The sequence below is a fragment of the Dendrobates tinctorius genome, unplaced genomic scaffold (assembly GCF_039654945.1).
Source record: "Dendrobates tinctorius isolate UK_male_01 unplaced genomic scaffold, ASM3965494v1 ptg000203l, whole genome shotgun sequence".
NCBI lineage: Eukaryota > Metazoa > Chordata > Amphibia > Anura > Dendrobatidae > Dendrobates > Dendrobates tinctorius.
Window position 1 is genome coordinate 20358342 of NW_027361870.1, and position 21349 is coordinate 20379690.

The 21349-nt window shown below is 41.6% G+C and overlaps 1 protein-coding gene across 1 annotated transcript in view; it reads right to left on the reverse strand.

The window, feature by feature from the left end:
- PLCB1 (phospholipase C beta 1) overlaps positions 1-21349 on the reverse strand; it is a 1254316-nt gene that overhangs the window by 1189645 nt on the left and 43322 nt on the right. The window contains exon 2 of the mRNA XM_073553862.1: positions 14093-14170. Coding sequence (XP_073409963.1) covers positions 14093-14170 — 78 coding nt within the window. The remainder of the gene's footprint in view (positions 1-14092; positions 14171-21349) is intronic.

Sequence of the window (21349 nt, forward strand, 5' to 3'; positions counted from 1 at the left end):
CTGCTTGTCCTGAATGGTCTAAGATATGTGGTGAGGCGCACACTACTTTAAGGTAGTGTGCACACGTCCAGAATTCCCGTGGATTTTATGCGTTTTAGCCGCATTTTTTTGCCGCGTAAATGCTGCAAAAACGCATAAAATAAGCAACCCATTGTATTCAAAGGCATTCCGCACATGCTGTGCTAATGCTGCGTATTTTTCCAAAGCAAAATCCCATCACGGAAAAATACGCAGCATACTCATTCTTTGTGCGGAATTTCGCACACATAGGAATCCATTGTTCCGCTTACATTCCGCATGTGGCTATGGCCACCATGCGCAAAGTAAGCAGAAAATGTGCAGATGGTACCCAGGGTCTGGAGGAGAGGAGATTCTCCTCCAGGCTCTGGGTACCATATCCCTGTAAAAAAAATAGAATTAAAATAAAAAATGGTGTTTTTCTCACTTTCCGGCATCCCGCGCAGTGGCCCTGGGCCTCAGCGATGCTCCCACCAACTCCCGTTCCCAGCGAAGCTTTGTGACAATGACCCCAGATGACGTAGCATTGCGCGAGACCGCTTGGAAAACGCTAGTATTCTGCAAGCTAATTAAGCATGCAAAACGTTAGTCTATAGCGGAAATATGTGGGAATTATGCGGAATTCTAGCGTATTTCCCGCGGCAGGGAGCTGCGGAATTCCCACGGTAATGTCCGCAGCAATTCCGCAACGTGTGCACATAGCCTTAAGATGCACCGGATTCACCTCTTAATGTATCAGGTGCCTCTGATTCCAACCAGCGTTATTCACACTTGGTGAAAGGTTGGAATCAGAGGCACCTGATTAGTTGTTAGTTTGGACCAGTCTGCCCCGCAAGCCAATATCACAATCACAGGCTAAGTTGTTGTCTCTAAAGTATCACTGCTTCCTAAATCACAAAGAGAGGATGTAGCCATGACTTTGGGCATGCACAGTGATCTTCTGCCCTTGTGACACTGCCTTGGCATCATACTGAACATACCTGAAGTCTTACCGACTGAGAGATTCCATGAACTCTCAAATTCGCTGTAGTGGCACATAGGAAGACCACTGTGCATACCCAATGTCATGTCAAGGTGGCCAACCCCATTTTGACAGGAAACTTCCATTTTTGAATATTACAATGCTCTGGAACTTTTAAGGGATAAAGAATATGTCATGCATACACATGTAGACAAAATAATTGGCACAATTCTGTTAAAGTAAGACAACCCTAACCAGCACTTCGTAGCAAAATAAAGTGAGAACAGGTGCAAGCTGCGGTGACTGCATATTATACAAACAAAAGAATATAACAGCACACTGTACATGCTAAGAAAAACACTGTACATATGAAATTTAGACTGCATTACTGCTATATGGAAAATACTTCTAAAATGAAAGAACTTAGCACAGAAATTGGCCAATTCAAGAGAGCCCATCCGCCACTACAAGGCGACATTTCACTGATAGGAACCTAGACCTAATATTTATCAAACATGCTATAAGCCTACAAATTTAAAGGACAGTTAGGATCCAGCACTAATTAAAAACAGCCTAAGACTGCTTGATCCCTCTCCCTCCTCCCTGCGGGGATGCCAACATACTGCCACAGCCGCTCTATTCCGGCCCCTACATGGTCCCCCACTTCCAGGGCCTGCGCACATCACGCAGGTCTCCTGGCAACATGCTTAGGATGTGCAAGCGCTGCCCACTTCTAAAGGGGCAGGGTGCACTCTGGAAATGTCCCCAGCCTATATCTGGGAGGCATAAGGTGCTTAAGGCACCCTCCCCTGTAGGGTGTGCCAGAGCATCATCAGTGTTTAGTTACTCTTCAAGCTGCTAAGTCCGTCGTCAGGTCCATGTTCCCACTGCCATCCAGTTACGTAGAACCTGTACCTGTTCCTAGTACTTCCTGCCTGAACCTGATTCTGATTCCTGAATTGGCCCTGTCTGTACCAGCTCAAGTGTCTGTCCAGTCTAGTGTTCCACAATCAGCAAGGTCTAAACCAGCACCAGTGTCCTGTCTTGCCAGTGAATCTGAGTCAGTGTCTGCAATCCTGACCCTTGGGGTCAGTAGCCGCAGTACCGGGTACTGCCTTTGAGTGGTAGTAAAAGCCAGGTAGCCGCTTAACCACGCCCATCCAGGGTAAGCCCGGCCCATGGCACTTTGGGTCAATGATCCACTAGCGTGACATGAGATATAAGAACAAGATTTTTTCATTTTGAACCCAAAAGACTTCAAAGATTTACCTGTTTTTTTTCTGTAACAGCTCAAAGTCATTTTATGTAAAAAAAAAAGCAAAAAACAAAAACAAAACAAAAAACGACATGCTTTGCATTTTTTTTTAAGCATTTTTGTTATTTCGTCTTTACCAGACATCCATTTACCTGAAGAAATAATGGAGGAGGGAATGGTGAATAGCAGGTAAAAAGTACAGAGCGCAAAATGCATGGTCTGTAATATAAGCAAAATGTTCTAAAAAGCTTTGAGTAGTAAATGCTGGAAATGGGTAATAAACAGCAATCAGCGGTAGATGGAAATTACAATTCTGACTCAGGTCACAGGAGTCAGCCAAGGAGAAACCTGTTGTCTGCCTGTAGTCAGCTCGGATGTTTCTTTTTCCTGTCTAAGTCTCTTGGCAAGTGCCTACATTTTTGTCTTGCCTTCCTGTAGGTTATGATTACACAACCTTTGCCTCTGGCTATTAAGGAACAACAAATCCAAGTGTGTAGATCAGATATTGAATGCTACTGGTTCTTGGCTGGATGGCTATGAAGAAGGTTTATGTAACCACGTACATATCTATTATACATACAGTGCACATATGATTGATAGATAGATACACTGCTATTTGATTGTTTGATGTCACGGATAGCAAACCTTACAGATTTTACTACAGTTAATGCAAATTTGTCAGGCTTAGTTAAAGGGAATCTGACAGCAGGTTTTTGCTATGAAATGCGAGGGCAGCATGAGGTAGAGGCTGAGACACTGATTTCAGTGATGTGTCACTTATTAGGTTGTGTGCTGTTTTAATACAAATAGTGTTTTATCCGCAGGAGATTATCACTTCCCAAACTAGTGCAAGTGTGAGACCTGGTCCAATCACGCCCCTTCCTACGATTAGCAGCTAACTGTCAATAGACAATGGTAATAGAAAGCTGTGGTGTGGGTGGGGCCAGCTACCTGACCTCAGCTACATGCTACATCTAAAAACTCTGATTCTGTCACATTTGCTGCATCCAGTAACCAAAGTGACACATTGCTGGAATCAGGGTCTCTTTTCCTACATTATGCTGCTCTCAGATGAGGTAGCAACCACCTGATGACAGATTCCCTTTAACAAATGGATGCTCATGTCATGACTATCTTTATAGAGGCCAAGATGTTAGTGTGCACAGAGACATACATAGTAAATGTGAGCTCTTTAAGCAATTATAGTGCTGATTATTAATTTTTGGTGATTGCCAATAGCAATCAATCGCAATCAATGGTGGACACAAAAAATCTGCCCAATCGGTATGGACATACGCTTGAAGTGATTAGAATTAGGGATTGAATAAACATCTTTTAATTATCTTTTTCTACAATCTGTCATCTGGCCTTATGTTTGCATTTTATGTACAATACTTTTTGTGCTCAGATCTTGCCTTTAAAAAAAGTTAAATTCTAGTAGCACTTTACATTTTATTTTACATATAAACACTGACTGTAGGAGCTGAACGTTTCCTGAATTGTGCGTATACAACCTCTTCATTTCACTGCACATTTAATTTTGATGTCTATCGTCATAAAACAGCTAAGAAGACCTCAGAAAAGACAGATAAGGGTCAATAAATCTCCCAGTAGAGAGTCAAAACAAGCTCACTGATGGATCCTCAGTTAATTCGTTCTACAGCTAGCAATAGAAAGTCCAACACAGAGGCTATTAAAGGCCAACTGTTGTGAACACTTGTGATCTGACTTCTGAGTTTGGGCTCCCTCTGGTGGTTGCTGCGGGTAATGGAGCTGGTCGAGTTGACAGAAGTCAATCACCTGAAGAGGATGATTGGAAGTCAGGTGTTACAGACTGGGAAGATTTAAGTCAGCAAGCTTCCCTAAGTTGTTGTTGGTGATTTGGTTTTCTTCCTGTGCATTTTGAAGTCCGCTTGCCCCTTCTTGGTCCTGCATCGTTCAGATAAGTTATATGTTTGCTGGAATCTTTCTGCTTTGCTGTGTGGGTTCAGCATTGTTCCCTGCTGGGACCTGTGCGGGACCCCATTCCATATGCCACAGCTCATGTCAGTCTGTTCAGTATTGCTAATCCCCTGTTATAGCAGTATATTTTGTTTTGCTTCCAGTTTACATCAGAATTCTGGTCTAGTGGGGGAGAGGTAGTGTTGCCTCAGTATTTTTGCATATCAGACGTGTTGGATTTTTCTTAGGGTTTTTGTGTGATTGCAGACAGTACCTTTCCTGTCCTGTTCTATTTAGACAGCTTGGACCCATCATTTGCTTACTCTATTTATTGTCTGTGTTTGTGCCTCATCTTGTCTCACCGGCAATATATGTTTGGGGGCTATCTATTCCTTTGGGGTTCTACTCCGGGGCAGTTTAGCTTTCCCCTTTCTTGCTTTAAGCTTAGTTAATTCTTTGACTGTGCCGAGGCGTCTAGGGCATCGTAGGCTAATTCTAGTTGTGTTGTTAGTTTTAGGGGTCTGCATTCTGCTAAGTTACCAACCTCTCTGGTTATCTGGTTGCCTAGCTTATTCCCCGGCTATTCTCCTTGGTGACCCAATCATAACAGCCAACAGTGCAAAATTCACTGGCAAAAATAATTTGTAGCATCAAATACATGCATTTAAGTAAAAAATATTGTCTCCAAAAGTGGGTAACCCCTATAAAGGGGTTGTCTGGAACTTAATACTGAAGGCCTAGCCTTAGGATAGGTCATTAATGTCTGATCGGTGGGGGGTGTAACTCCCTGCACCCCTGCCGATCAACTGTTCCCAGTGTCAGTGGCAGCACAGCACCATCAGCGGAATAGTGCCACAGCCGGGTACTGCACATGCACCCGCCATTGCCGACACTGGGAACCACCACCGATCAAACATTGGTGACCTATATTAAGGATAGACCATCAATGTTAATTGGTTAAAGGGGTTGTCCGGGACTTTATGTAGCTAATACTTTGTTTTTTGCTGCAGAATCTGCTGCAGATACTGAATGTGTGCACTAACCCTTACAGTTTTGGGTTCTAGGCCAAAAAAATTAAATATACAAAAAAGAGCAAGTGAAGCTCAGGACATATGAAAGCGGATTTCATTATGAAAATAAGTACAGCATTAAAATTGGAAATCGTTATGTTTGCATTACCGTACAATCACATATGTAAAGGGCATGTCACACTAAGAGATATCGCTAGCAATATCGCTATAACTAGTGACGTTATAGCGATATTGCTAGCGATATCTCTGTGTCTGATACTTACCTACGACCGGCTCCCCCGCTGGTTATCGCTGATCGCGCGAGAACGTCCAGGACTGTTTCTCGTCGTCAGCTTCCTGCGGCGCTTCCTGCTGTGAGGACGAGCGACGCGTGGAGCCGGGCGGGAGGACGCAGGATCACCTGGTGTGACAGGTAAGTAGCGACCCCCGTCCCCAGCGATGTCGCTGGTGAGATCTGCCTGTGTGGCAGCTCACTAGCGACCAATTAGCGATGTACCAGCGATCCTGACCGCGTCATATCGCTGGTCGGGATCGCTGGTACATCGCTAAGTGTGACAGTACCTTAAGAATTACGGGGTATTTGATTAACTAATTGATGCAAAAAAAAAAAAGAAATAGGAAATTCGACCAATAGATAAGATACCATCAACTCTGCCTCAGAGAATGCATACGAAACTAGAATTGTGCTTATACCACAGTAATTAATCAACATGAACGTACAAATCATGAAGCTCACAAAATGATAAAGGAGACATTATGAATAAATTAAATGATTGTAAAGGCCAGTGGAGGAGTAAACCGAATTAATATGATGAAAATCTCAGATTCAGTAAGTAAAGAAAATGAATTAAATGTCACATTTCATAAACCAAACAAAAAACACAGATTATGTAAGTCACTTGGTGGCATCTAGAATCTAACTGAAGCCACCGAAGAGATATTATGTAAATCAGACAACATTTCATGGAGTCCATGGATTTTTTATATATGCAATATATCTATACATAAATGGGATCAGAAATGAAACTGTAATGAGATAGTATAACTAGTATAGCGGGTGAGCGTCCAAACCATCTGTGAGCATGCAGCGATGGCCGTTTTACTGTTGCTAAAAAATAACACTAATAACCCATATTGAGATTATCTATCTAATTATATATATATATACATATATATAAGCCACGCCCATATTCCTCCTTTACTAGAAAACAGTGATTGAATATACATATATATAGCCTGCTAAGTGCTGCCTCCCCCTATTTGACCGACATCCTCCATGCTGTGTGACTTCAGGAAAAGGAGCCATAGAATCATAGAGTTGGAAGGGACCTCCTGGGTCATCTGGTCCAACCCCCTGCTCAAAGCAGGATTCGCTAAATCATCCCAGACAGATGTCTGTTCAGCCTCTGTTTGAAGACTTCCATTGAAGGAGAACTCACCACCTCTCGTGGCAGCCTGTTCCACTCATTGATCACTCTGTCAAAAAGTTTTTTCTAATTTCTAATCTGTGTCTCCTCCCATTCAGTTTCATCCCATTGCTTCTAGTCTTTCCTTGTGCAAATGAGAATAAGGATGTCAGTGAAGCAGGAGGAGACGGCGCTGGACAGTGAATAGAGCTGGAGCGACAGACGTGTCGATCTACCATAGCTCGTCAGCCTCGTTTGCATATAAATTCAAACACTGATTCTGCAATAATGGAGGCCCGGATTAGCCATGTAAAGGTATTGCTGGACTTGTCTACAAACAAGCAAATCTATATATGGTAGTTTGCAGAGTGAATTTCTGATTCCCTGTAATGTGCATTAACACCTTCCAACATTACATGAGGGCAAACCAGAATTCTGTGTGCAAAGAATGATCGTTAATACATCCCTTCAGTGTGCATAGAGCACCATCATTATTGGCAGCACATCTGGTTTCACACGATGATAGGCTTCCAATCATAATGATTTCAATCTTGGCATGAACTATTCATTCACCACATTAATGAGCATTTTGAGGGTGATTGCTGGCATGTTTTCACAAGCCAACAATCAGTGAATAACTGATCTAAAGATTACGGATCCCAATTATTGTCTCATCTAAATAGACCTCTATTCTGGAAAGCCAAACATCCTATTTATTTTAATAAAATTCCTGTAGCCCTTTATTTCTTTCCTGGTGAGATAGAGATTTAGATGAATTATGTGACTATGTAACACAGAAATGAATTACAAATTGATTGTGTGTCCGCACAGCAAACCTTTGCACTTTTTAAAGTTCTGTGATTACAGCAGCATCAGCAGTTATTCAAGCAGAATGTAGGAGTATACCAACAAGGCGAACAAGGAAAGGGGCAAGAAGCTGCAATGTGAGTTGGCAGGCTTTAAGACCTTTTGTGTTTCTGGAAGAAGGGCAGACATTTCTAACTTCCAGTTAGTGAATAATAAAGAATAAAGTCTGCAGCAAAACTCACTCTGTTTAGAAGAAAAACGTTAAAAAAGGTTACTGCCCAAAAGGATCCAAGAGCATGCTAAGCGCAGTTATTTTTTTTCTCTGGATGTATACTTAAGGTAGCAGAGAAGAAAACACAATGTTAGGAAATGGAAATGAGCAAATATATTTGCAGGACCATGGTCCAACGTCCAAATCAGTATTCTGTACCTGTCAAATAGGAACCATACGATCTGTCTCTTGTCTGCCGGCATCCACAGCTCCTCTGATTACGTGGCCTGGCACAACATCTTTGCTGCGAGAACACGCTAGGACCGCTAATGAGAAAAGGTGTCAGGGATGCCAGTAGGTAGGAGGTTGTTCACAGTGATCCTGTTCGGTAGCTGTAGAACACGGATGTAACTGTTGGACTAGGGTTCTATGAATCAATTCGCTCATCTCTATTGGATGAACAAATTGAACAATTTTTTAGGTTTTCAAGAATCAAAAACATCCAAAAATGGGCAAAATTCCTGTTAGGAACACAAGAAAGTGGAAAGCCCCATTAAGCAAGCATTGCATTGGGAAAAGCACAAAAATTGGAAAAAAAATGGATAACTTGATTAAGAAAGCATTATATTGGAAGATGCCTCAGTAACACTGATAAGCAATCGGTCACTTGCACATCACTTTCAGCCATCAAAAACCCCTGTGCATCACTATTAAGATCTGACTGATCTTGCCATCTTTGTCATCTAATAGTTCTTCTACAGGATGCAATATCATCTTCTACAGTATAAAGACTTCATGTACAAAAACATGCGCTGTACTATTATATTCTTACATGAATGCTTTAATCTCCACTGACTGTCCAGACAGACTAGACTCTGAACCTGGGTGTGTATATATATAAATATATATATATATATATATATATATATATATATATATATATACACACATATATAATCCCATCTTGGTATTTGTCCCCCCACTCTGACACTTTTCTTTAATGTATATACTGTTGTGGCCAAAAGTATTGACACCCCTGCAATTCTGTCAGATAATACTCAGTTTCTTCCTGAAAATGATTGCAAACACAAATTCTTTGTTATTATTATCTTCATTTAATTTGTCTTAAATGAAAAAACACAAAAAGAATTGTCCTAAAGCCAAATTGTATATAATTCCACACCAGACATAAAAAAGAGGGTGGACAAAAGTATTGGCACTGTTTGAAAAATCATGTGATGCTTCTCTAATTTGTATAATTAACAGCACCTGTAACTTACCTGTGGCACCTAACAGGTGTTGGCAATAACTAAATCACACTTGCAGCCAGTTGACATGGATTAAAGTTGACTCAACCTCTGTCCTGTGTCCTTGTGTGTACCACATTGAGCATGGAGAAAAGAAAGAAGACCAAAGAACTGTCTGAGGACTTGAGAAACCAAATTGTGAGGAAGCATGAGCAATCTCAAGGCTACAAGTCCATCTCCAAAGACCTGAATGTTCCTGTGTCTACCGTGCGCAATGTCATCAAGAAGTTTAAAGCCCATGGCACTGTGGCTAACCTCCCTAGATGTGGACGGAAAATAAAAATTGACAAGAGATTTCAACACAAGATTGTGCAGATGTTGGATAAAGAACCTCGACTAACATCCAAACAAGTTCAAGCTGCCCTGCAGTCCGAGGGTACAACAGTGTCAACCCGTACTATCCGTCGGCGTCTGAATGAAAAGGGACTGTATGGTAGGAGACCCAGGAAGACCCCACTTCTTACCCTGAGACATAAAAAAGCCAGGCTGGAGTTTGGCAAAACTTACCTGAAAAAGCCTAAAACGTTTTGGAAGAATGTTCTCTGGTCAGATGAGACAAAAGTAGAGCTTTTTGGGCAAAGGCATCAACATAGAGTTTACAGGAGAAAAAAAGAGGCATTCAAATAAAAGAACACGGTCCCTACAGTCAAACATGGCGGAGGTTCCCTGATGTTTTGGGGTTGCTTTGCTGCCTCTGGCACTGGACTGCTTGACCGCGTGCATGGCATTATGAAGTCTGAAGACTACCAACAAATTTTGCAGCATAATATAGGGCCCAGTGTGAGAAAGCTGGGTCTCCCTCAGAGGTCATGGGTCTTCCAGCAGGACAATGACCCAAACACACTTCAAAAAGCACTAGAAAATGGTTTGAGAGAAAGCACTGGAGACTTCTAAGGTGGCCAGCAATGAGTCCAGACCTGAATCCCATAGAACACCTGTGGAGAGATCTAAAAATGGCAGTTAGGAGAAGTCACCCTTCAAATATCAGGGACCTGGAGCAGTTTGCCAAAGAAGAATGGTCTAAAATTCCAGCAGAGCATTGTAAGAAACTCATTGATGGTTACTGGAAGCAGTTGGTCGCAGTTATTTTGGCTAAAGGTTGTGCAACCAAGTATTAGGCTGAGGGTGCCAATACTTTTGTCTTGCCCATTTTTGGTGTTTTGTGTGAAATAATCAATGTTTTGCTTTTTGCTTCATTCTCTTCTGTGTTTTTTCATTTAAGACAAATTAAATGAAGATACTAATACCAAAGAATTTATGTTTCCAGTCATTTTCACGAAGAAACTGAGTATTATCTGACAGAATTGCAGGGGTGTCAATACTTTTGGCCACAACTGTAAACAAATGATTATACTCATCTCTCATCCGCTTCCCCATTGTGTGGCGTCCTCTTCTGAACCCAGCAACTGACTGTAGCATGCAAGCAACAGGAGCGCATGACTTCACTGCCATGTGCCCCCCCCAGTCACATGCATGCCAACGTCAGCTGCCGGCCTCTGATTGGTTGGCAGCCTGTATTGCGGTGCATGATCCTGGTTGGTGCTCTGTGTCGCAATACACTTCAGCTGAACATGCATCTGAGGGTGCACGTCCAGTTGGAGTTTGCGCTGGCATCAGCGGACCCCCACCTGCACAGGCCTTGCTGCGGTCGCAACCTCTGGACTGCAATTGTTATGCCCCTGCCAAGGCAAGCAAATAGATGAGCATGCATTCTACAATTCTAGTTATTTAAATAGATCCATATAAAGACAATTGGAAATATATGGTCACAAGGTCCTGTCACACTTAGCGATGTACCAGCGATCCCGACCAGCGATATGACGCGGTCAGGATCGCTGGTGCATCGCTAAGTGGTCGCTAGTGAGCTGCCAAACAGGCAGATCTCACCAGCGACATCGCAGCGGTCAGGGGTCGTTACTTACCTGTCAGATGAGGCGATCCTTACGTCTTCCCGCCCACGTCCACGCGTTGCTCGCCGGCGCCACAGGAAGTCCAGCAGGAAGCTGACGACGAGAAACGGTCCAGGACGTTCTCGCGCGATCAGCGATAATCAGTGGGGGAGTCGGTCGGAGGTAAGTATGACACATAGCGATATCGCTAGCAATATCGCTGCTATGTCACAAAAACCAGTGACGTTATAGCGATTTTGCTAGCAATATCGCTTAGTGTGACAGGCCCTTAAGATTGCTCTAATGTTTGTATTCAGCATGAGGCCACTTTCTCACAAATGACATTCACAGCCAAGTATGACCTGCAATGTTCAGACCAGCCATGGGTTTCCTGGACTCAGCAACCTCAGAGGTTTATACAGTATAGGGCCGTGGCATTACGGCTACAGGACCCGGACATCGCAATCCATACTTGGTCTGTGAATCTTAGATGCATGAAAATTGCCTAAGGAGGTACAAAATGTGGGTATTTCTGTATAAGAAATAAACAATATCTCTCTGGGTCTGTTGATTAATTTGTATTATATACCATTTTTTTGTTTGCTTTTTTTTAGAAAGAACTAATATGTTGAATTCAAAGACAGCAGAAATAGAAATGTACTGTATGGTATAATATGATAAATTTATACCTACAGTAGAAAAAAAATACAAAAAAAGTGATACAAAACTGAAATGTAAATTATAAAAATACATACACACAAAAACTACAGTTATATTTGGGTATTTTTCATGTTCTTAAAACGCTTAAATTAACTAGTCAACTTAATTATTTATATTACATATTTATATCAATGATAATTCCATAACAATTAACTGAAACAACTTAATTAAAAGAATAAAAGAAAACTAACAACACATAAATATTGTCTAAAAATCCACATTGGAGTTTTTTGACATACAGGCCACTTTAAGTTTGAAATAAAATATCTGATACAGCAGACACAACAGATGAGAAGAGACAAAGCAACAATCTTGCAATAACTACTTTTACTAGCTTTCTTATAAAATTTCCATCAGGGGCGGTGATAGAAGCATGGTAAGTGACACTAATGCTGCCCCTGATGACGATTCATTTGAGGCCAGTGGTATAAGCTGTGTGTTGCTGATGGTGTCACTCACCATGCTTCTATCACTTTCCCCTGATGATGTCTTATTTCGGAGAAAGAAGAAGTGGTGTTTGAAGCAGGGAGTGTGGCGTCAACTGAAGATGATGGCAGTGGGGACATAAGAAGTGTGTCGACAGCCACTGACGATACAGGTTACAGGGACAGAAACTGCTGTCAGTTCTCCATCACCGCTTCTGAACTAGAGTGTGAAAGAGGTTGAGGTAAGTGACTGTAGCGTTGTCTTCTAATGATGTCCTATTTTAGTAGGGTGATAAAACTGAGAGCAAAGCCATCCTCCCCTGATGTCCTGTTTGAGACTTCCCTCAAATTAAACACAGGAAGTAAAAAAAACACCACAAAAAACATATCCTGTAGGAAATGGCAGAATAGGGAGAATGGTCGGAAATTTTATAATAAAACAAATTATAACAGTCACCAGGTATGCGATTCATAAATCCTTTATTTCCATTTCATTGGAACAAAGATTTGCAAAGTGGAGGGCAGGGAGTGTGCAGGAGAGAAGCAGAGAACGACGGCCGTTTCGCGCAGCTGTGCTTCAATGGGTTGAACTAGCAATGACATAGCAACTACATCTTTTTTGTAGCAAGGCGGATGCAGAATATGCAGAATACTGCTCTGCAAGATAGAGTTTTGAAGACTATTTAGACCGCCACATGCTGGGACTGGTGCCTTATCAGCTCCTCTGGATGTTTCAATTTATAAAAGTGGTTGCATATTTATACAGGGCCTTTTAGGTATCAGATAAACTCTTTAAATCTCTTTAAAGACAATCTGTCACCAAATCTAACAATGTAATCTATATACATCATAAAATAAGAGCACCGAGCCAAGATTCTGATGGTGTACTTAAACTGCAAATCCAACACAGAACGACTTTGTAACCTTTTCGGAACAATCGGCATTTTATTTATTCAGCTACGCACTGCCAGAAGTTATGGGACCATGAGGCTGCAAATTCCAGAGTCTCTGCCCACCTAGCTTTATTGACAGGTTGCAGCTGAAATATTGTATAGGCTTCGTAAAGCTGCAGTCTCCAGAGCACAAAAAACAGCCTACCAGCCACACTTCCAGTGTGTAACCACACTTCTTAATACAATCTGCTGCAAGAACCAAGCTTACCAAGAGTAACGATGCACGTGGTGCACATTAGATCTATAGTAGAACATGCCAGATTAGCCCAGGCTTCAGGAAAGTCTTGGCTGTCAGTCACATTATTGCGAGAGGGAGGAAGGAAATTAAACAACTGATGAAGTGTAAGAATACTGAACCACCCACTTAAAATGATTTACATATTTGCTGGGAAAACAGGAAAAATTGCTTTTTGAAGGACGGAAGAAGTCTAGAGACATTCCCACATGCACCGTGAGGACTGTTTAATGAACGTGGCGCTATGGTGACCTTTGATGATCATGGTTGTTCTAGTGACAGATCCGTTTTAAAGAACAGTAGGTGGCTACGATATTTTTTCAAGACAGAAAGCAGTGAATTTTTCTATCCCTTTTGAAACTTTTGAAATATTTGCACCTTTTTTCCCCATCAATGTGACCATCGAGTGACCTTACTACTGACTTCAATCATGGAATAGCTGCGGTTGATCATGCATTGTAGTAGTAATGTAGTAATGCATGCTGCACATTACAATGACCAGCCAACCATCATTGTAATGTTCTGCTGCTTATTAGTAGCTCTCCATTTTGGTGGAAAAGGGGAATATTGTACATAAATATCAATGCAGATGACAGAAAAATCTAATGTACAAGAAGCAGGGGCCCGCATAACAACAATAGGTGCAGGGGTTGCAATTGCACCCAGGCCCCGGAGCATAGAGGGTCCAAAAAGACCGTTAGGTCTATAGAAAAAGAATAACGCTAAAAGAATTGGGGGCCCCATGGAGCTTTTACATTGGGGCCCATGAGCTTCACGATATACCACTGACAAGAAGTCTAAATTTACTACGTATTAAACTTACTTGTAACTTGTCTAACAATTTATACTACCACCTATGTAAAACACTAGGTGTTGGCTTGACGGCCAGGTACACAGGAAAGATTTGCAATATTCCCATTAATAAGTGATTACCTTGTTTTGATCCACCCAGTGCAGGAAAAATCCATTAGGATCCATTTTCAGGACAACAGGATACACAAGATTCGAATCCTAGAATTAATTAAAAAAAATTGGGGTCATAAAGGCTGGATTAATAAACTGAAAAATCAAATATTTCTGCAATGTATCTCCAAAGAACAATAGGATTAATAGTGCAATCCAAACACTGTACAAATGAAAGTATTAAATATCTCACTTGCATAGTTCAAGGTTAAAGAATATGGCTGTCCCTCAAAAGACAAAATGATGATCAATTAGTTTCCAACTAATGCAAAAGACAAAAACTGACATTTCAGTGGCACATAGGGTGAGTCCCGCACTCACCTCACTCGACTTATGCCGATCTCTGCATGACATAGATAACCGTGATAAAGGTCTGAGCGGCCGAAACGTCGGTTGTTGTGTTTCACTGGTAGGAGCAATAAAGCATGACTTGAGCAATCGATCATCATTTCGTCTTTTCACTGAGAAAGGTCATTCTCCTGGGCACTAATGGGTATTGTTTCTCATTGTGGAGAGTGACAAGCCAAGCCTGGCATGTCAGTGTGAGGGGACTTAAGCCCCCGTTACACACTGCGATATCGCTAGCAATATCGCTGTAATGTCACCGATTTTGTGACGTTGCAGCGATATCGCTGCATGTGATACTTACCTCTGACCGGCTCCCCCGCTGCTCATCGTTGGTCGCGCGAGAAGCTCCTGGACTGTTTCTTGTCGGGCGCTTCCTGTGGCGCCGACGAGCGGCGCGTGGACGCGGGCGGGAGGACGTCAGGATCGCCGCGTCTGACAGGTAAGTAGCTACCCCCGACCCCAGCGATGTCGCTGGTGAGATCTGCCTGTGTGGATACACCATGCATGCAATTTCCTTCTGGGAAATTAAATATGCAAGTTCTCGTTGGCAGTTGAACAGACTATTTGCTATTAAAATATATGGCTGTCAAGATTTCGAAAACAGCACCACTCCTGTCCATGTGTTGTGTGTGATATTGTAGGTCAGACCTGTTGATTTTAAAGCTTTTATTAAAAATTTGTAATGTGATTCTAGTCCGGTAAGTTAATAAACTGCACTAAAAATATAAAGTCTAATAAATACACTGTGACAAAAGAACTTTGCAACATTTTTTGGCTCTTGGCGTTGACATTACTGGATCCTGGTCTAAGGGCTCATACTCACATGCGAGAAACTCGGACGAGTCTCGCACGTCAATACCCGGCACTGCCGCCGGCACTCGGGAGTGGAGCATGTGGCTGCATAGAAATACATGCAGCTGAACGCTCCGATCTGAGTGCCGACGGCAGTGCCGGGTATTGACGTGCGAGACTCGTCCGAGTTTCTCGCATGGGAGTATGAGCCCTAAAGCTGCACATACATGAGATAACGCTCAGACATTTCAATGAGGCATACAATTTTTTTTTCACAGATTTCCTTCTAAATGTTGTAAATATCATTTGCTTGTATTGCTGCACAAACACTACTCTGCTCATAAAGGGAATGTGTCATTAAAGCTACCTTCTGTTTCAATCAGATCTTTATGTTAAAGGTATTTTGAAAAAAAGTATTATTTTTTTTTAATTTTCTATCTCACTATTTCTCACAATGGACTCAAACTGAATTTGGAAAATAAATTAATTTGTTTGGTATTGTGCCCGATGTAGAGGGCGGGTGGATTATTTGTCTGTAGACGCCAAACAGAACAGGTGCATCGTGAGTCATCACTCAAATGTGTCCAAGGATGAGGTCTCTCCGAATGATCCAGGTAATGATGACGTCCAGTGTGGGAGCTGTAAAAAAAAAAAAAAAAGCTTTGACTCCAAATGTTGTAGGTTTCTGGGTATGGACAGTTTATTTCCGCCTGCTGATCTGAGCAATTGGCAAGGAGTCTGAGACTTCAGTAGATTCTTCAAATAGCCCGGGTCTAAATTGTTCATGGTTTTAAATGTCATATAGTAATCAAAAAAATTAAAACGTTTACACTGGTCACTAGGTTGTATACTAGATTCATGTTTTCATGACTTTTCAGCAGACTCATTTATGATCACAGACAGGATTGCAAATGATAGATAACATGTCTCTATGTACATTAGATAACACAGGACCTATTATTCGCAATAGATGGCGTCACAGCCCATCTCCATCTGCCTTCATGATGTCCTGTGCCCGTATCGGAGCAGAACATGCTTTGGATGTTTCTATCCTCTGAGAATTGTTGCTTAAATCTTTGTGGCTGCTGACAAGGTCTATCTACTATTAAGCCGTGTGAAGGATGAATGTTTTATATATACAGTAAGTGCGGGTCTGTGTGTGTATATACCGTATATATTATACATATATAATGACATCATAAATAGAAAAATATTAAAATACACTGTATATATAGTATATATAACAATGTAGAAAATAAAAATAAATATCAAAATATAACAAACACTTGATTTAACAAAAAAACTTATTTTAAGGTCTCCCTAGAAGCACAATATTCAGAGAAATTATTTATTTTTAATATGGTCTCCTAAGATTAACAGATTGAATATATATGTAAGAAAAAAAAGAAATATATCAAAATATAAATTATGATAACTTTAACATAAAAATCTTATTTAAAGTTCTATTTAGAAGCAGAGCGTTCAGAGAAATAATTTATTTTTAATGTGGTCTCAGAGTGAGTATGTAGTAATTATATATATACATGTATATACACACACACACGTGGTACACATATACACACACACGCTCAATGTCCATTGTATATACATATCTGTTTGTATGTAGGAGTATCAATACATATAATAATTATATAGCGCGCAATCGCCGCCATATTTATTTCCTCTTCACACCATGAGAACCTCGGCTTTACATATATTGGACCTTTGAAGACCACATGCATCAATGTCAGACTGCAGCAAGTATGATTTACAGAATGATTAAATGTTCATGACACAGATTTCAAGTGTTAAAAGGATAAATCGGCTGCGGATACAAAGCTACAAAGCACAGTTCTGTGAGACTAAAGTGATTTATGTATGATGTCGGCCGGTGTTCCCCTCCCTAAGGAGGATTCAATTGTGCAAAATGACGGTACTGTCATATACCTGTCCTCACACTTCATAAATAAAAACGGTCACTTATCTGCCCTCGCTAAGCTGTACAATGACACCACTTTCAGTGAACCGATATTAATCTGTGGAGCAGAGTAAAGCTAATAAATACTGTATATATGGGATATGTTTCTGGTGTATAGCACTGCAGTGATGTAAATGCCCTCACTAAAGTCTCTAATAATCTACTAACAGCTAAATCTAATGGTCGCTACTCCATGCTAATTCTCTTGGATCTCTCTGCAGCGTTCGACACTGTGGATCATCAGCTCCTCCTCACTATGCTCCGCTCCATCGGCCTCAAGGACACCGTTCTCTCCTGATTTTCCTCCTATCTCTCTGACCGCTCCTTTACTGTTTCTTTTGCTGGCTCCTCCTCCTCACCTTCCACTTACTGTTGGGGTTCCTCAAGAAACGGTTCTAGGTCCCGTCCTCTTCTCCTTGTACGCTGCCCCTATTGGTCAAACAATCAGTAGATTTGGTTTCCAGTACCATCTCTATGCTGACGACACCCAATTATACGCTTCTTCTCCTGACATCACGCCAGCCTTTTTAGAAAACACCAGCGATTGTCTAAACGCTGTGTCTAACATCATGTCCTCACTATATCTGAAACTAAACCTGTCAAAGACTGAACTCCTTTTGTTTCCTCCCGCTACTAATGTACCTATACCCGACATTGCCATTTCTGTGTGTGGTTCCTCTATTACTCCCCAGCAACATGCCCGCTGTCTTGGGGTCATACTTGACTCTGAGCTTTCCTTTGCCCCCCAAATCTGATCACTGGCTCGCTCTTGTTATCTGCATCTCAAAAACATTTCTAGAATTCGACCTTTTCTTACCTTAGACTCTGCAAAATCTCTTACTGTTTCTCTTATTCATTCTTGTCTGGACTATTGTAACTCTTTTCTAATCGGTCTCCCTCTTACCAAACTCCCCCCCCCTCCAATCTGTCTTGAATGCTGCAGCCAGGATCATATTCCTCGCCAATCGTTACACCGATGCCTCTACTTTGAGCCAGTCATTACACTGGCTACCCATCCACTCCAGAATCCAGTACAATCTTATTACCCTCACCCACAAAGCTCTCCATGGCTCAGCACCACCCTACATCTCCTCCCTTGTTTTAGTATACCACCCTACCCATGCCCGCCATTCTGCCGATGACCTGTGGGTAGCATCCTCAATAATCAGAACCTCCCACTCCCGTCTCCAAGACTTTACACGTGCTGCGCCAATTCTTTGGAATGCACTTCCCAGGTCAATACGATTAGTCCCCAATCCCCACAATTTTAAGCGTGCCCTGAAAACGCATTTATTCAGACTGGCCTACCGCCTCAACACATTAACCTAATCTATCCCTATGTGGCACAGTCAAAAGTTTTACCATAACCAGGTTCCCCGCATCATGTTACCACATGCTTTATACATCCATTAGCCCTCTGTGTCTGTACTGTTACACACTTAACATTATGGCTGGTCCGAACAATGAAGGCAACTGTTACCACCCACCTTTCGTGCCTACCTCTTTCCTCATAGATTGTAAGCTTGCGAGCAGGGCCCTCATTCCTCTTGGTATTAGTTATAATCTATGTGATTATTGTTATGCTGTAATGTCTATTGTCTGTACAAGTCCCCTCTGAAATTTAAAGTGCTGCGGAATATGTCGGCGCTATAGAAATGAAATTTATTATTATTATTAAATGATAAGGGCATCATACTATAGATCAAAATTGGTGTCTCATTACGGCATTTATTTCCTCATACACAAGTTGTCTATGATCCTCGTCCGTTGTAAAAAATTTTTAAAATAAATTTTTTTTGGCCATAGAGCATGTCACTTCTTTCAGCGTTTTTCATCCATTGACTTGAATGGGTGGAGAAAAAAAAAGCTGAAAAAACCCAACCAAAACCGCAGGTAATCAGGTTTTGCTGCAGTTCTTTTGTACCAAAACCTGATTTTATGGAATAGGACTTTTTTTTTTCCAACACTAAACTTTATCAGCGGCACAAGACACAAATCTAGCATGCCAAAATCGCTGCAAGAAAAACTAAGGAAAACATGCATTTTTTTTCTGCAGCTTCCTTCCTGCCAAGAGATCAGGTTTTGCTCTGCAGCAGCAAAAAAAAACGCTGAAATAACGCCCTGTGAGAACTTACCCTAAATATCAGTTTTATAGGCACATACTGTATGAGTGATCCTGTAAAGCAGCCCCGTAGAGATAAGCTTGTAGATTATAAGAAGTCTGTTAGAAGCGGTTTGGGTACTAAAACATCAACAGCAGCTGCTAGGAGACAAAACCAAAGTGGCAAATATACTTTTTTGTCAGCAACTCGATGTAGCGCATGTGCAAATGAGCGTGCAAGTGCTACGAAGGGAGTCCCAATCCTGACAAGAGTTCCTGGTCTCAAACCCTGCCTGATTAATCCCTTTTGCCCTTTATTGACGGTTCCATCTTGATGCAATGTTATTTTCTTCTGCAGTGAAATTCTGCACTAGTGCCATTGTTTCCCAGTGCATCGAATATGGGAGCAATAGCCTCAATGAGTGATCATGATAGTGGGGTCATTGCTCATTGCGTTGAGTGGACTGAACATGCGCTAAGCTGGAGATGGTGGAACATGCACAATGCTTCAAGGCAGAAGACAGTGGCATTGTAGTAATGAGGAATTGTCAATCAAAGGCAAGAGTAAGCCATTAGACAGGTATGCACGCCGCACTATTTTGGATTGGGACAGCCCTCATAACTTGCAAGTTAACTTGTCAAGTGCTGCTGAAAAAAAAAACCTTTAATGCATCAAACTCATAGTAAAGCTATTTAGGAAGGCACACGGGACTCTGTGGCTCCATATTCATAGACACAGAATCTGCTGCGGAATGGTGCTATACTAATGTGAGAGTCATCAAAAAATAACTGATCAAACCAAGCACATGTGCTTGGTGCACCCTTGTATACAGGCACCATGCAGCAGTATATAGAGTGCTATTCCTACAGTCATTTTGTGCTAACAGACTCCCTTTTAAGATGCTTTTCTTCCCCATGAAACAGTAATGCATCTAATGGACTATTCTGGGTGCCATATTAGCTTAATTGTAGTAATCAAAAATTTTATAGAGCCGTAATAACCTCAGATTTGTTTACATAGACGGACCGGTGGCACTAATTGACCACCGATCAGTAAATAGTTACCGCCGTTTAAATACCTGTTTATACAGGCAGACCAAGAGCGATGATCTTTTGTGCTACATGAAAGATTATCTCACCCAAAAAAACAATTGTTTTGCTAGTTCATTGGCAGCCTCTTTACTAAAAATTAATGTGCACTGAACATTATTAAATAGGACCTTTTACCAAAATTTTCAAGTTGAACTGGACACAGGATGTAATAGTGTCTGCAGAGTGAAACTTGTTTTTTTTTTAATTTTGGCTTTCTGTTACAAAGATATTAGCAATCAAAGTATTTTGCCCTCCTTAAAGAGTTAATTTTCATTAGATCGAACTGGTTGTTATTAACTAGTAGTCACTGGGGGTGTGCACTTCCTCTCCTTGTGTGATGCTGACAGTTCTAATTTCCTGGTCTAACCTCTTGCACGGGTCAGGGTGAATGGAGGGGGCAGTGCAGCAGAGTTTAGCTGAGCCACCTTGCAAACTCTTCTAGCAGCTCTCATCCTTTCATAGCTCTGTCACCTATTCTGTACTGCTCCTACCATACACTGCCTTTTTGGAGAAGTGTCAGTAATCACACTTCTGTCTGCTGTGCTGAGGTAACTTGTAATTGCTCTGAATTGAGATTCTGGCAGTTATTATGTCTCACACAGTAGTAAACTGTCTGTTCTGGGCTTCGGGTATGTGAGACCCAGCTCTGATCTCATTGCAGAGCAAGTACAAATTGAGCACAGAAGACATAAGTGTGATACTGCCATCCTGAGCTCTGAGCTCCAGGAAGACAGTGTAATAAGTGGGGCAGTACAGAAGAGCTGACAACACAATGAGAGGAGAAAAGCTGATAGAAGGGTTATTAATGTGACACAGCTAAACTCAGCTGCAATGCCCCCTTCCCTCACAATGACTCATGCTTGAGGTTAGACCAGAGATCAGAGCTATCCGAGTGTGAGATTTATGAAAACAAAGA